The 16,030-nt window shown below is 41.8% G+C and overlaps 1 protein-coding gene across 6 annotated transcripts in view; it reads left to right on the plus strand.

Moving 5' to 3' along the window:
- tcerg1b (transcription elongation regulator 1b (CA150)) overlaps positions 1–15,704 on the plus strand; it is a 56,076-nt gene extending 40,372 nt beyond the window's left edge. For 3 of the 6 annotated variants that reach the window (XM_034178116.1, XM_034178118.1, XM_034178119.1), the window contains 5 exons: positions 255–437; positions 3,587–3,777; positions 3,968–4,052; positions 8,051–8,151; positions 14,964–15,704. In XM_034178116.1, the coding sequence (XP_034034007.1) occupies positions 255–437; positions 3,587–3,777; positions 3,968–4,052; positions 8,051–8,151; positions 14,964–15,165 (762 nt within the window). In that variant the 3' untranslated portion in view covers positions 15,166–15,704. The remainder of the gene's footprint in view (positions 1–254; positions 438–3,586; positions 3,778–3,967; positions 4,053–8,050; positions 8,152–14,963) is intronic. The other 3 variants (XM_034178117.1, XM_034178123.1, XM_034178120.1) reach the window with 1 other exon arrangement.
- The last annotated feature ends 326 nt before the right edge of the window (positions 15,705–16,030 follow it).

The raw sequence follows: 16,030 nt of genomic DNA on the forward strand, positions 1-16,030 counted from the left end.
AATCAACACTTTGCAGTAGATAACTGTCATTCACATTGATCTACAAGCTAAAAATTGCAGACATTGTTCTTCTATGTATGGGGGGCGATTGAGAAGTTTTGAGCTTGGCTCAGAAAAAGTAGGGTGTGGTTCTTCATCTTTTGCATTCTGCAAAACTATCATTGCACCCAGTGAGTCAAAACTTCACACATTCTGAAGAAATGAAACTCGTTAAGTGAAACGTGAAATCTAATCCTGTATCTGGTCACCTACAGAACATGGACATTGAAAAGGAGCGAGAGTTGGAGCGACAGGCGCGAATCGAAGCCAGTCTCCGAGAGAGGGAGCGGGAGGTGCAAAAGGCGCGATCTGAACAGACCAAAGAGATTGACAGAGAGAGGGAACAACACAAAAGAGAGGAGGCGATCCAGAATTTCAAAGCTCTGATGTCTGACATGGTGAGATGCTGTTATTTATTATATGCTTGTTTTAAATTTACCAATAAAGTATGGAGTTGGGTGGCAGAATATAATAAATAAACTTTGTCGAAACGATGACAGACAAAGCTCAAACAATACAATAAATACAGTTTCCACTAAGACACTTAAAAAGCATTTAAACCCAAAAACAGGCATTATAAGCAACAACTAATTACTCAACTTGGTTCTTCTCTGATAACGATTAGCCTGTTGATTTGGCACAAATTTTATGCAACAATGCTCTTACTTACACAACTCCCTATGACATGGAGAATGGACATAGGTGGTCTTGAACCAGAAACCTTCTGTTAGGGAAACAAGCACACTAACTGCCTGCACTCATTCCACCAGCAGAATATAGGTTTTGGTCATTATTAAGTAATTTTTCAGGGTCATAATGTGTGTTGCCACAAAGCACAAAATATAAAAGGTTCTTCAGGAAAGCCATATGAACTCAATGACAAAGATCTCATCTAACTGCAACCCCAATTCCAATGAAGTTGGAATTGGGGTTGCAGTTAGATGAGCTCTTCAGCCTATATTCAATTGAATACACCACAAAGACAAGATATTTAATGTTCAAACTGATAATCAGATTCTGAAAATGTTGAAATTTTGAAATGGATGCCTACAACATGTTTCAAAAAAGCTGGGACAGTGGTATGTTTACTACTGTGTTACATCTTTCTTTCTAACAACACTTAATAAGCGTTTTGGAACTGAGGACACTAATTGTGTCATGATTGGGTATAAAAGGATCATCCTCAAAAGTCTCAGCTGTTCACAAGCAAAGATGGGGCGAGGATCACCACTTTGTGAAAACTGCATGAAAAATAGCCCAACAGTTTAAGAACAATGTTTCTCAATGTTCAATTGCAAGTCCATCATCTACAGTCCATAATATAATCAGAAGATTCAGAGAATCTGGAGAACTTTCTACATGTAAGCAGCAAGGCTGAAAACCTAACATTGAATGCTCGTGCCCTTCGATCCCTCAGGTGGCACTGCATTAAAAACCGACATTGTGTAAAGGATCTTACCGCATGGGCTCAGGAACACTTCAGAAAACCATTGTCAGTTAACACAGTTTGTCGCTACATCTACAAGTGCAAGTTAAAACTCTACCATGCAAAGCGAAAGCCATACACCAACAACATCCAGAAACGCCGCTGCTTTCTCTGGGCCCAAGCTCATTTGAAATGGACAGACGCAAAGTGGAAAAGTGTGCTGTGGTCTGATGAGTCCACATTTCAAATTGTTTTTGGAAATCATGGACGTCGTGTCCTCCGGACAAAAGAGGAAAAAGACCATCCAAATTGTTACCAGCGCAAAGTTCAAAAGTCAGCATCTGTGATGGTATGGGGGTGTGTTAGTGCCCATGGCATGGACAACTTACACATCTGTGATGGCACCATCAATGCTGAAAGGTACATCCAGGTTTTGAAGCAACACATGCTGTCATCCAAGCAACGTCTTTTTCAGGGACGTCCCTGCTTATTTCAGCAAGACAATGCCAAGCCACATTCTGCATTCTCTTACAAGAGCGTGGCTTCATGGTAAAAGAGTGCGAGTACTAGACTGGCCTGCCTGCAGTCCAGAACTGTCACCAATTGAAAATGTGTGGCGCATTATGAAGCGCAAAATATGACAACTGAGACCCCGGACTGTTGAACAACTGGGAAAGAATTCCATCTACAAAGCTTCAACAATTAGTGTCCTCAATTCCCAAATGGTTATTGAGTGTTGTTAGAAGGAAAAGTGATGTAACACAGTGGTAAACATGCCACTGTCGCAGCTTTTTTGAAACATGTTGCAGGCATCCATTTCAAAATGAGCAAATATTTGCACAAAAACAATAAAGTTGATCAGTTTGAACATTAAATATCTTGTCTTTGTGGTGTATTCAGTTGAATATAGGTTGAAGAGGGTTTACAGATCATTGTATTCTGTTTTTATTTTCATTTACACAACGTCCCAACTTCACTGGAATTGTGGTTGTAAAATTTGTGGTAGCAGTTTTAAAAATAGGTCCACGAAAAGTGTCCCTCCTGCAGTGCTGATCTGTCAAACACTGTTCAAGAAAGTTGGAACCAGTTTTTTGGAGAATGTAGTTTTTCATTAATGAAGTCCAAGTCTCAAAGAGTTCAGGTCAGGAAACCTGATAAGAAACAACAGAGTACTGATTGTGATGCTTTCTTATGATTCAGTCTCAGACTTCCCCACCCCCCAACATTGAATCCATAATTTTTCCTTCAGCTTGAAGGAAAAATTAATAAACCATTAATTTATGTAATCATATTTGTTTGAGGTATGCTTCATAAAGACACAATGTTCAGCTGTGCTATGTTTGTTTAAAAAAAAAGCGATGAAAAAACTTAGTCAAGGCAACAGTCTACACAGATGCTTTGGGTTTACTCAGATGTTATGTTAGGGTGTTATGGAAATAAAAAGTTGTAAATAATTAATAGACTTGTTTTATTTTTATTTTTGGAAAGCAAAAAGACTTCGCCTGATTTATGCTTCTACAGCTCCGTAACTCCATGGCTATGCAGTCACTTCGACGTGGGCATAACCCTTTTGAAGGTCTCCGTCACATTGGTGGGTGTCGCAATGTAATTTACCGGTGGAACAGTAGGGGTCATGACGTAAAGAACAAGCCAGGCATTTTCTTTTTGCCTGCTCCACCATTGCTACTGGTCATCCCCCTCAACAACCTCCACTCCTTTATACAATCGCCGACATTCAATCTAATGTTGCATGCAGTTTCCTTTCATGAATTGCTGGTCATTTGAGCATCTTTGTAGTTTTTTTGACTCTGTGTTGTAAAGGTGGTCATATTTGCAGACTTCTCCTACCAAACTTTCCTCCATTTGGATCCATGATTGAATTGTAATTGCTGTGTGCACTGTAAAAAGTTTTAATTAGACTTTAAATATGATGGGAGAGGAAGGAGTGAAACTGGAAAAGTGACCAATCACAGCCTTTGCGGTCTCTGTCATTTTGACATGTAGTTTCAATTTTTTGGAGGTGCACATCGGGCTATGGAGAAGGGCTCAAAGAGGGTACTCAACAATGCAGAGGACTCTGCCTCACTATGGAGCTAAGAGATTTGGTTCTTCATTCCTCAGGTACGTTCTTCAGATGCAACATGGTCCGACACGCGGCGTAACCTACGGAAGGATCATCGCTGGGAGTCGGCATCATTGCTGGAGCGAGAGGAGAAAGAGAAGCTTTTTAATGAACACGTAGAAGCACTGGCCAAAAAGAAGAAGGAACATTTCAGACAGCTGCTGGATGAGACCAGCATGGTAAGAAGTACACAGTGTAAACACCAGCAAGCTCTATAAGTAAAAATGTAAAGAGCTGCCACAAGTACAGCACAGCCATTCACATTTCCCACAAGTGTGCGCACTGCAATGGTGAAGCGTGTGTGTTTCCCCCTTTAATTACCATTTTACAGTTTTCAGCCTGTAATGGTTAAGATTTTATTTCCCTGTGTGTTTGTTGCAGATCACACTGACAACGACGTGGAAGGAGGTGAAGAAGGTCATTAAGGAAGATCCCCGTTGTATCAAATTTTCCTCCAGTGACAGAGTAAGGCTGTTAATGATAGTCATTGTCTTCACTTTTTGAAATTGTGGCATTGATGTGATGATCCACACGAATGCTGAAAGTGACCCCAGACAACACGCAACAAAACATTATGCTGTACTTATCTCCAGATTAGATATGGGCCAATAACCGGTTTCGCAGTATACCATGCTATGAAAAAGCCACAGTATCAAACCCACTAACATTTGACTTTATACCGTCCCTACAGTATGAGCGCGTTAGAATTCTTAACAGGCAGAGCTGAGGCAGCCGCTGCCGCCTTCCCCCTGGCGTGCACCTCTGTCTCTGTTTACAAACAGACAGCTAACGTTAGCTAGCTCTGCATCACGGCTGAAGGAGGCGAAGCCTGCAATGAGCTTTTCCCTCCGTCTAAAAGGACCAAGTCGGCTTTTTTGTTTTATTTTCTGCGGAATAACCCTTCAAGCCAAAAACGGTGGCAACAAAGCACCGTAGGTATGGCCTGTGTCGGACACGATTCAACATACCCGCAAAGGATTACATGGAAGAAGTAAACTTTATCCCATCTTTGAAACCACGAGAAGTACAAGCGGTGGACTTGAGTCGTGTTTGTGGTCAACCAAATTTCTCCCACAAACATGTCAAGAAGGACAAAAACATCTATTCCACGCACTTTGTTGGTGAAGCTGGGTCAAGTATTGAGCATCCGGAGTGCCGGACCTTATTCCAGCCACGTTTCTCCCGACGCAAGTAAGTCATGTTTCCCACGGTGCAGATCCTACATGTCTAAAAGAGTGACTATTATTTTGGTATTTTCTCTAAAGTTATCAGTGGTCTAGTGCTCGTAGCGGTAGACATCGCGTCAATTAGTGCACCGGAATCACGGGCACTTCATAAGCAAATAGCCATAGTGTTGTTAAAGCACATTTTAAAGCTATACATAATAACTTGAACCCGCTGTATTTTTGCCACGGTTATCAGACCATCCAAATCTCATACCATACTTAATCTCTTTAATGTCTATAAAGGTTGCATCAGTGTTGTTTTGGAAGTGTTGCTCAATATTTACGGACGGTGTACATGGAAAAACTCATAGGGTGATATTTGAAGATGATCTCAAGTGAAACATTGTCAAGAACAAGGAGGTAGAACATAAACTGTTTAAGTGGCTAAAAGCTGCAAGGACTTATTGAGTGGATGGAATCCAACTCTAGGTCCCAAGAGTTTAAGAGCAGACAGTGGAGATGCTGTGGAATATGATGCAGAAGATCTGTGAGCAGCAGATGCCAGCAAAATGGCGCCACAGTGTGAATGGGTTCATCTACAAGGACAGCAGAGTTAAACACTGGAAACAACAGAAGGTCTAGGAAAAATGCGGAGAGAACACTCCTTGTACAGTGAAAACATTCAAGCAGCTAATCGGGAAATATAAAGAAAAACAAAGGCTTGCGTATGGTGTTATTGAGCTGGAGAAACTTTATGATGGAGTCTCACATCTGGAGGTTTGGAGGTGCATGGGTGGGGGGGAGTACCAGAAGCTTTGCAAGTGTACGAGTGTCATTTAATGCTACACTAATGCTACTACAGGTCGTAGTTCCTGACCTGTATGAGGAATTGAAGACCTGAGTTAGAAGTAGTATCAGGTATACAGACAAGATTCCGTCTTGCAGTAGGTCTCACTAGTGATCTTCTTTACACCTGACTCCTTACCTTTTTTGTGTGCTGGTTATGATTGTTTTGACTTTTGGGATTAAAGCCAGAGAAATCTCTGAATATGCAGAAGACAAAAAAAAAAATAGGCCTGTCGACTGACATATATCTGCCCTACATTGCAGTGGAAAATGATGGGAAAAGAATGTAATTATTTTAATAAATGGACTGCATGCGTCAGCCAAACATCAGCAATCTGTCACACTAGACTATCGACCAGATCATGTTGCAATTTGTAAACAAATCAGTCATGCTTCTTGTTTTGTTTGTTTTTCTTAATCTGCCTGAGAGATATTAAATACAATTAGTGTTTAACAAGGAACATGCGTACATGCTCGTGCATGTAGACCCTTCACTGACTGCAGTCATTAAATGACACTCATAAATTTATATAGAAGAAGAAGGGCCTTTATTGTCATTATACATAAGTACGAGATAGATACATAAAACGAAATTTGTCCTCTACCCATCCTAGTTAGTTCGACACATTCCTACTACGAGGAGTAGTGAGCAGGCACAGTCCGGCACCCAGGGGCCAACTCTAGATGTTGAGACGCTGCCTTGGTCAAGGGCTGGATGCATATTGCTGGACCTTCCAGCAGGTGCCAGTATTCACCAGGTGGCAGCACAGCGGATGATCTGTTCATTTTTATGCAGACTCGTGAACAATATACAAAACACAGGTGTTTCAAAGGATTCAAAATGAACTGTGACTATAATGTGGCAGAAAACGATGGCAAGCTGACAATTTAGAATTGAAGTGAAAAGGGTGAAAGGGTTAATATTATGTCACTATTTATGTTCCTTTAAGACTCTGGTGCAATTACAATAAATTTCATTTTATTTTTAGAAAATCATCATGCTCTTCAGTCCCTCTGCACACTCCTGTACAATAGGTGGCAGTACCTACCTAATGTTAGTCATAGTCTGCCAGTTAAGTACAAGAAGGATTCAAAATGTTTTTAAGCAAATGTTTTTAAATGTTTTTAAGTTAAGTTAGCCACTACTAATTTGCGGTGCTGATGACAAGATTTTGACTCTATCCCCATAAACATGTTCTAGCTATTCTTTATTTGTGGTTTTACCTTCCTTGTCATGCCGAACTTGCAACAACCAGTGTTTCAAGTTATTTGCAGTAACCATGAGAGTGGAAAAAGTTTTGGCACCATACCCAGCCACATCCTCTACTATTCTTTACCTGAGATTTTACTTTCCTGTTCTTTTATATGTCTTATCTTTATTTGCCCACATACTAGACCTCATATGTCTGTCTAGGGATGGGTAGCAATCAAAATTTTCAGTATCGGTACCAATTTCGATACCTTCACTTCGATACTGGTTCCTATAAGATCAATTCTAACAAAAAGAAAATTACATTACACATAGTACAAATCTTGAGTTTTATTTTTCAGCTTTGGTAATTTTCCACTCCAAGCAGTTTTCTTACAGAAAAAATAAGCAACAAATAAGTTTCAGTGCAAAAGAACACTTGAAAACACTAATTTTTGTCAAAAGCATTTTCTTTCAGACATTTTGGCATGAATGTGCAGCAGCCAGCTGAGCTGAGCTCTGCTGCATGTCACCGCAGAACGTCTCATTTTGGGAAGAAAAAAATTTGAATGATTGCAGTTTATTGTTTGTATTACAATGTTTGGAAAGAGGTGAGTCGCTTTGAAGTTATTAATTCCAACCAGACTCTTTCTTGTGACTTGCTCAGCAGAGAGCCGCACAGTGTTTGGAGCTGTTTGAATAGAACGTTTCTTTCTCGCAACAAGACAGGAGTCCCAGTTAGTGACTTTAATCCACAGAAAAGTGACTCACGATTGGCATAATTTAATGGCTCTGAGGGGAGTTGAAAAGCGGATTTGCCGCTTCTGACAGGCAGCGAAGCAAAGAACCGAAGCAGCGGGTCAGAACAGTGCTTCATTGCTTCAAAACGATGCGGGTATAAAGTTGCAGTTGAAGCAGAATCCGGTGGTGGAGATTTTGAATCAGGTTGCTCGTGCTCTGTAACATCCGCAGGTGGACTTAAATGCTGAGAGGAGGACGGCTGCAGACCGCTCATGTTGCACGTGATTAAGCTCTGGGTACCGAAAGATGAGGCATGTTTCGATACTCTGTACTACCGAAGGATTTCGGTCGGTGCCACCAAAGAACCAAACTTCGGTTCTTTGGTGGCACCGATGTTCGGTGTCCTTCCGCTGTTACCAGCAGAAAGGAAAAAAGCACAGTGGCCTGACTCATTGTGTTGTTGACAGTGTGTTGCAAGAGATTCATGTTAAATCCACTTTTTCTCATGTGTCAATCTGTAGAAGAGGCAGCGAGAGTTTGAAGACTACATCAAAGACAAGTACATCACAGCCAAAGCTGACTTCAGGACTCTGCTCAAGGAGACCAAGTTCATCACATACAGGTGTGCACACTCACTGCTTAATTTGTTACTTTGAGAAGATGGCTACACACTTCAAATACACAATGTCAGTCATTTATGCCAAATAGTAACTAAAGAACGGAACAAATTTGAACTGAAATAAAAAAATGTCCACCTGTCAAAACTATAGCCCAAACATATCTGAAGGGAGACTTCTTGCCTTTTAACTGTTGAAGTAAAATAGCTCCACTTTTTATTAGCATTCGTCATCTATGTGACATTCAGCAAATGTTTGAAAAGCAACTATGGGGATAGAGGTGTGATTCCCAAAGTGTCGGCCAGGATTCCCCTGGTGGGAGGTAAAGGTACTGCTGATGAGCTCTGAGAGGTAATAATGTTTAAACTTACCAATAAAAGTTATTACTTTTAAAATGTAATAAAAACAAAGCCAGTGGGATTTAAGCTGCATGTTATTCTTCCTCTTTCTGACCATATTATCCCCCCCCAACCACACACACACACACACAATTCATGTGATCATCACATTAATATCATGTGATGATCAAAATTCATATTCAAGGTTTGGGTGGACCCCATAAGACTATTAGATATGTGTGTACGTGTACGTGTGTACGTACACGGGCTTTTGACCAGAAGATCATTTGTTTGATGCCCTCACAGGTAAATCTTGGTCAAGGTTAGAGTTTCTCCAGGTGTGCAGTTGAATGTCTGTCATAGCAGCATGCTCGCATTAGAGTGTAATTATCTAATTTAAGAAACTTAATAAATAAATTACCTGCTTTTCTACTATGCTTTTCCATCTGATGCAGACCACAGGGATGCTTATTCGCAGTCTTTGGATGGTTTTCCATCTTTTTGTAAATTCTTGCTGTCTAAAAGAAATGCAGGGCTGTGAGAAATTCGTGGATCCGCGAAATTCCATGGATTTCATCATGGGGGGGAGGTGTTAGTGTTTTACTCTGTAATCATGATTGTCACTGAGTTTTTAAAATGCCTATCGCAAAGTGTGTTTTTTGTTTTTTTTTTACGACGTGCAAGTTTTATAAGACCGCGACAGTCCGCGGACTGATAAAAATCAAGTGTCCTCAGAGGGAAAAAAAGCCTGGCTGTTGCGACAGTTGTTGTAAAGTGAGACTGTTTGGTTGCTGCAGCAACGCAGTTTGTCTCCTGCACGAAGCTTTAGCTAAAGGTAGCATGTGGACATCGCAAACCTTTAGAGCGCTAAAGTTTTTAAAAGAAGACTTGTGCAGCATGTCTCTGTCACGGACCGACGTCGGACAGAGAGAAGATGGCAAGAAAGATTGTTTGAAAAAGTCTGATAAGGACAAGAATCCGTGGAATTGTCGCTGGCTTCATCAACACACCTGAAAGATAAAAGAAACGGGAAAAGTGAACTGTACCCTCAGGAAACACGGTAAGAATTTTTCTCTCTGGAAAATAAACATTGTGCTGTTCAAACAGGATTTTAGCAAAGATTATGTGCCTTTTTTTCCATTAATCTAGACTTTCTTTCATTGGGAAAAAAGACTGGCTTTGAATGGATTTAGGCTGCATGAATTTACACAAGAATGTAAATGAGTTTTTATTAATGTAGACTTTTTTCATGGGAAAAAGACACTGGCTTTGAGTGGATTTACAGGAATTTACACAAGAATATGTGGCTTTTTTACTATAAGGTATGTTAATCAAGGTATGTCAATCAATAAATACATTTCTGTGTAAAATAAAAAATAAATAAATTCAGGTTCAGATTCTTAGAGGTGTTTGGGCTCAGACTGAGATGGATAATTTAAACAAATTTAACATTTTATTGTGCATTATTGAATGAATAATAGTAATCAAGTGGCTTCAGTATTATGGTATGATATTATGATATGATATCTGTTTACCTAGTCTGAAAGCAGTTATAAAGTTATTTATAACATTTTAGTTGAGAGTTATGATTTTTAATTGCCTAGTCTTTGAGCCCAATCACAAACAAACTAAATAAAGTTTTCATGAAGATTTAGCTATATTTGTAAACTGTTGTGTTGTTCTATTCTGTACATGATCCTACAGGATCCACAACATGCATTCAAAAGCCACATGTTGTGCCATACTGCATGAGATCACAAGAGAAATTTAACAGCTGTTTCAGGTCCAAATTTAGTCCAAAGAATGCACCAGAATGCACCACAGGGCACGTGTATTCTCAAAATTTTCCAAACACCTATAGCATTTGGGGTAACTTTTGCTGTCTTGAATATTATAGATGAATCACATTACTGTCTTTTTTTTTTCTCTCTCTCTCTCCTAAGCATCCATGAGACCGTCAGTGGTACTATGCAAGTTGCTCATCTGTACACTAGGAGCAATTTAGGGATTAGGGAACTTGCCCTTGGTTTTTCCCTGCAGCATAGCCAGTGGGCTAGATGTCACTCAGTCAGTCATTTATGTGACGTTTGGCGCGAGTGTCACCAAAACGTGGTATATACATTATGCACCCCATTGATTTTTTTTTTTTTTGAGGCTCATGGTCACTGGAGTGTATTTTGAAAAAAAATCTTGTTAGCACAGTAACGTCTTACTCATGTCACCACACTTGGTGTGTGTTCGGCATGGTGACTCAATGAAACCTATTGAGTTTGGGGTCAAAGTCACATACAGTGCTTGCAGAAAATAAATAATTGATTTCCCTAATATTAAACTGATCTGAATGTGTGACATCTATATGTGACTGTCAGTATGTTTATTAGCAACAAAAGCCAGCAGAGTTCATACAGTGCATCTGGAAAGTATTCAGTCCTTCACTTTTTCCACATTTTATGTTACAGCCCTTTTCCTAAATGGAGTAAATTCATTTTTTCCTCTCAAAATTCTACTCACAATACCCCATAATGACAACATGGAAAACGTTTTTTTTTTTTTTTTTTTTTTTTTTTGCAAATTTATTAATAAAAATAAAAATTTAAGAAATTACATGTACATAAGCATTCACACCCTTTGCTCAGTACTTTGTTAATGCACCTTTGGCAGCAATTGCAGCCTCAAGTCTTCTTGAATATGATGCCACAAGCTTGGTCTACATACATAAATACTGTGTTTGCAGCACCTCTCAGCCTCCATCAGGTTGGATGGGAAGTGTCAGTACACAGCCATTTTCAGATCTCTCCAGAGATGTTCAGTCAAATTCAGGTCTGGCTGGACCACTCAAGGACATTCACAGAGTTGTCCAGAAGCCACTCCTTTGATGTCTTGGCTGTGTGCTTAGTTAGGGTCATTGTCCTCCTGGAAGATGAACCGTCACCCCAGTCTGAGGTTGAGAGACCTCTGGAGCAGGTTTTCATCCAGGATGTCTCTGTACATTGCTGCACTCATCTTCCCCTCAATCCTGACTAGTCTCCCAGTTCCTTCCGCTGAAAAACATCCCCACAGCATGATGCTGCCACCATCATGCTTCACTTTATGGATGGTGCCTGGTTTCCTCCAAATATGACACCTGGCATTCACGCCATAGAGTTCAATCTTTGTCTCATCAGACCAGAGAATTATGATTCTCATGGTCTAGAGTCCTTCAGGTGCCTTTTGGCAAACTCCAGGTGGGCTTAGTTGTCTCCCTGCTCCAACACACCTGAATCCAATGAAAGGCTCATTAAAAGTCTGCTAACGAGTCTTTCATTGGATTCAGGTGTGTTGGAGCAGGGAGACAACTAAGAGTGTCAGGAATGTGGCTCTTGAGGACCGAACTTGGCCACCCCTGTACTAGGGAGTGGCTTCCATCTGGCCACTCTACCATACAGGCCTGATTGGTGGATTGCTGCAGTGAAGGTTGTCCTTCTGGAAGGTTCTTCTCTCTCCACAGAGGACTGCTGTAGCTCTGACAGAGTGACCATCGGGTTCTTGGTCACCTCCCTGACTAAGGCCCTTCTACCCCAATCACTCAGTTTAGATGGGTGACCAGCTCTAGGAAGAGTCCCGGTGGATCAGAACTTCTTCCATTTATGGATGATGGAGGCCACTGTGGTCATTGGGACCTTCAAAGCAGCAGAAATGTCTCTGTACCCTTCCCCAGATTTGTGCCTCAAGACAATCCTGTCTCAGAGGTTTACAGACAATTCCTTTGACTTCATGCTCTGACATGCACTGGCAACTGTGGGACCTTATATGTAGACAGGTGTGTGTCTTTCCAAATCATGTCCAATCAAATGAATTTACCCCAGGTGGACTCCATTTAAGCTGTAGAAACATCTCAAGGATAATCAGTAGAAACAGATTGTACCTGAGCTCAATTTTGAGCTTAATGACAAAGGCTGTGAATACTTAAGAGGTCTGTCAGAAAAGTATTGGACCTTTTTATTTTTTTCAAAAACCATATGGATTTGAATCACGTGTGATTGCATCAGCCAAGCTTGAACCTTCGTGCGCATGCGTGAGTTTTTTCACGCCTGTCGGTTGCGTCATTCGCCTGTGAGCAGTGGTCCACCCCTCTCGTCGGATTTTTATTGCGAATAAATGTCTGAACGATTTGGAGCTTTGCTGCATCAATTTTTTCCAGAAACTGTGAGGGACCTCCAGGTGGTAGCCATTCGGAAAACTCTGTTGGCTTTCAGGGACGATTTTATGGGGATTGCACAGATTAAGGTGTGCTCCAGCCGGTTTAAAGACCGCCCACAGCTGCTGAGAGCGCGCCGCACTCCGAGCGCCGATCGACAGGCTGAATCAACCAGATCATTTCCAACGTGAAGGCTTTGTTGATCCGGGACATCGTCTGACTTACACAAAAATGGCAGCAGACGTGGACATCAGCACTTTTTCGCCACATTCCACTGTTACAGGAGTTTTTTTTTCATGGAAAGAAAAGCGGAGGGATGCGCCACCATGCTACTCATGGCGCGGGACAAAACCACCTCCGTGTTGGTCTCACAGGACGGCTTTGAGATGGCTTTCAGACGGCTGTCGGTGGGTTTTCAGTCGTGTGACTAACCGAGAAATTGTGGATGAGCCTGGACATGCCAGAACATGTCCTGTGAGGCTTCATCACGGCGTTGCTTTGCGCCATGCGGCACCGCCGCGACGCACGGAATTCCTCCGCTCCTCTTTCCATGACAAAAACTCCTGTAACAGTGGAATGTGCTATTCATTTCCAAACTGGACGCTGTGTTTTATCCTGGACGTCCTCTGACTAGCACAGAAATTGCGGAAGATGTGGACATCAGCACTTTTTCGGCACATTGAGACAGACGTGCGGAGGAATTCCGCGCGTCACGGTGGAGCCGCATGGCGCAAAGCAACGCCGTGATGAAGCCTCACAGGACATGTTCTGGCATGTCCAGGCTCATCCACAATTTCTCGGTTAGTCACACAACTGAAAACCCACCGACAGCCATCTGAAAGCCATTTCAAAGCCGTCCTGTGAGACCAACACGGAGGTGGTTTTGTTCCGCGCCATGAGCAGCACGGTGGCACATCCGTCCGCTTTTCTTTCCATGAAAAAAAACTCCTTTAACAGTGGAATGTGCCGAGAAAGTGCTGATGTCCATGTCTGCTGCCATTTTTGTGTAAGTCAGACGACGTCCCGGATCAACAAAGCCTTCACGTTGGAAATGATCTGGTTGATTCAGCCTGTCGATCGGCGCTCAGAGCGCGGCGCGCTCTCAGCAGCTGTGGGCGGTCTTTAAACCGGCTGGAGCACTCCTTAATCTGTGTAATCCCCATAAAATCGTCCCTGAAAGCCAACAGAGTTTTCCGAATGGTGTTCACCTGGAGGTCTCTCAGTTTCTGGAAAAAATTGATGCAGCAAAGCTCCAAATGGTTGACATTTATTCGCAATAAAAATCCGACGAGAGGGGTGGACCACTGCTCACACAAAGCCTGCTCACAGGTGAATGACGCAACCGACAGGCGTGAAAAGACTCACGCATGTGCACGAAGGTTCAAGCTTGTCTGATGCAATCACACGTGATTCAAATCCATATGGTTTTTGAAAAAAATAAAAAGGTCCGATACTTTTCTGACAGACCTCGTACATGTGATTCCTTAGTTCTTTGTTATTAATAAATTTGTAAAAATCTAAAAAAAAATCACTGTCATATGTGTGTAGAATTCTGAGGAAAAATTAATTTCACCCATTTTGAACTATGACTGTAACATTACAAAATGTGGAAAAAGTGATGCACTGTAACTGTACTTCTGCAAGAAAGCATCACATGTCAAAGGTGCCTAGACTGGCATGGGTTAAGACAGACAGACTGTGTCTGTTTTGTCTGATGGGGAATGGAATGAAGGATCCTTTAATCACAAGCCAACCTCTCTAGCCTATTCTCAAGGTCAGGCATTACCCCAGCGTCCTCTGGTGGCCATTTTTTGTCAATGAAAATATTGCTGAACTCTGTACAAATACATGTAACTTGGTCACTTTTCAAAGGGGTCAAGCTCGTCAATAAAGTCAGTTTAATGTCCAGTGGTTCATTTCAGGTCAGCTTGGTGTATAAATCTCATCGTTCCAGGCAGTGATAGCTGTCAGCTGGCCGTTAGAAGCAAGTTAGAGACAAAACCAAACTAGTTGATTTTGATAGAACAGCATACAGCCCGAGCGTGTTTCCACCGAGCAGCCAGTCGCGCAAGTATGAATTCTTGCCTTCAGATTGGCCACATTGAGAATAGTCCGTCATCTCCCTGATGACGTTGAAAGCCATACAGTTGATCAAAGCAAAACTAGCGATTGATGAAAAGGCATAAATAAAAATCTAAGCAAGAACTGTTGAACTCCGCAGTCCATGGAAAAGACAGTGATTGTTGTGTTTCCACAATGTTTTAGTCTCCTTTGCCTTCCTAAGACCCTTTCTTTTCCCTAGGTCGAGAAAGCTGATCCAAGAGTCAGAGCAACATCTGAAGGATGTGGAGAAAATACTTCAGAATGACAAGCGCTACCTCGTTTTGGAGTGCGTCCCAGAGGAGCGCCGGAAACTCATCATGTTCTACATTGAAGACCTAGACCGCCGTGGCCCACCACCTCCACCAACGGCCTCAGAGCCAACGCGGCGCTCTACCAAGTGACCAATTCACCTCATCGCCGGTGCCCAACCCTTCTTTGCCCCCTGTTTGGCCAGCGCATGACCTCCCACAAGTCTCCTTTGACCCCATCCTTCAGGCTTACAGCTGGCCTTGCAGTGTTATCACTGGGGTTATGATGCTTACAGATGTACCATAGAGATGAACGGTTGAAGTCTCTGTGTTATGTCGCCTCTTAGCCCTGAAATAGCCCTGCATTTAAAGCAAATGCAGGGAACACAGGTTACCTGGTCTCAAGGTGACCCTTGACCCCTCACCTCTGAATGACCACATTGGAGGGAGGGGGATAGCGATACGTCTGCTGTCCAAGCAGCCACAGAAGTGTAAGATAGCTGTTGTAAATGAAGTTGTGTGAGTGCGTGCGTGTGCACGTGTGTGAGGCGTCCTGAAGCCTTACTGCTCCACTGTGCCCATCATTGTTTCAGTGGCTCAGTGAGAATGTTAGTTTTTGCTCAGTGGTTTACTCCAATGTCACAGCAGTTTTTTTCTGTTGACTCAAATAAAAGGCAACTTCCACTGTTTTTAAATATGTTGTCATCTGAGTTTTATTCTTAAAAACGCATCTAGGATCAAACTCTTGGCTTAGTGTTGGTTTGATCACTTTGGTAAATACAGTAGTGTTCAGAATAATAGTAGTGCTATGTGGCTAAAAAGATTAATCCAGGTTTTGAATATATTTCTTATTGTTACATGGGAAACAAGGTACCAGTAGATTCAGTAGATTCTCACAAATTCAACAAGACCAAGCATTCATGATATGCACACTCTTAAGGCTATCAAATTGGGCTATTAGTAAAAAAAAAAAGAAAAGGGGGTGTTCACAATAATAGTAGTGTGGCATTCAGTCAGT

Source organism: Thalassophryne amazonica, chromosome 9 (assembly GCF_902500255.1).
Source record: "Thalassophryne amazonica chromosome 9, fThaAma1.1, whole genome shotgun sequence".
Lineage (NCBI taxonomy): Eukaryota > Metazoa > Chordata > Actinopteri > Batrachoidiformes > Batrachoididae > Thalassophryne > Thalassophryne amazonica.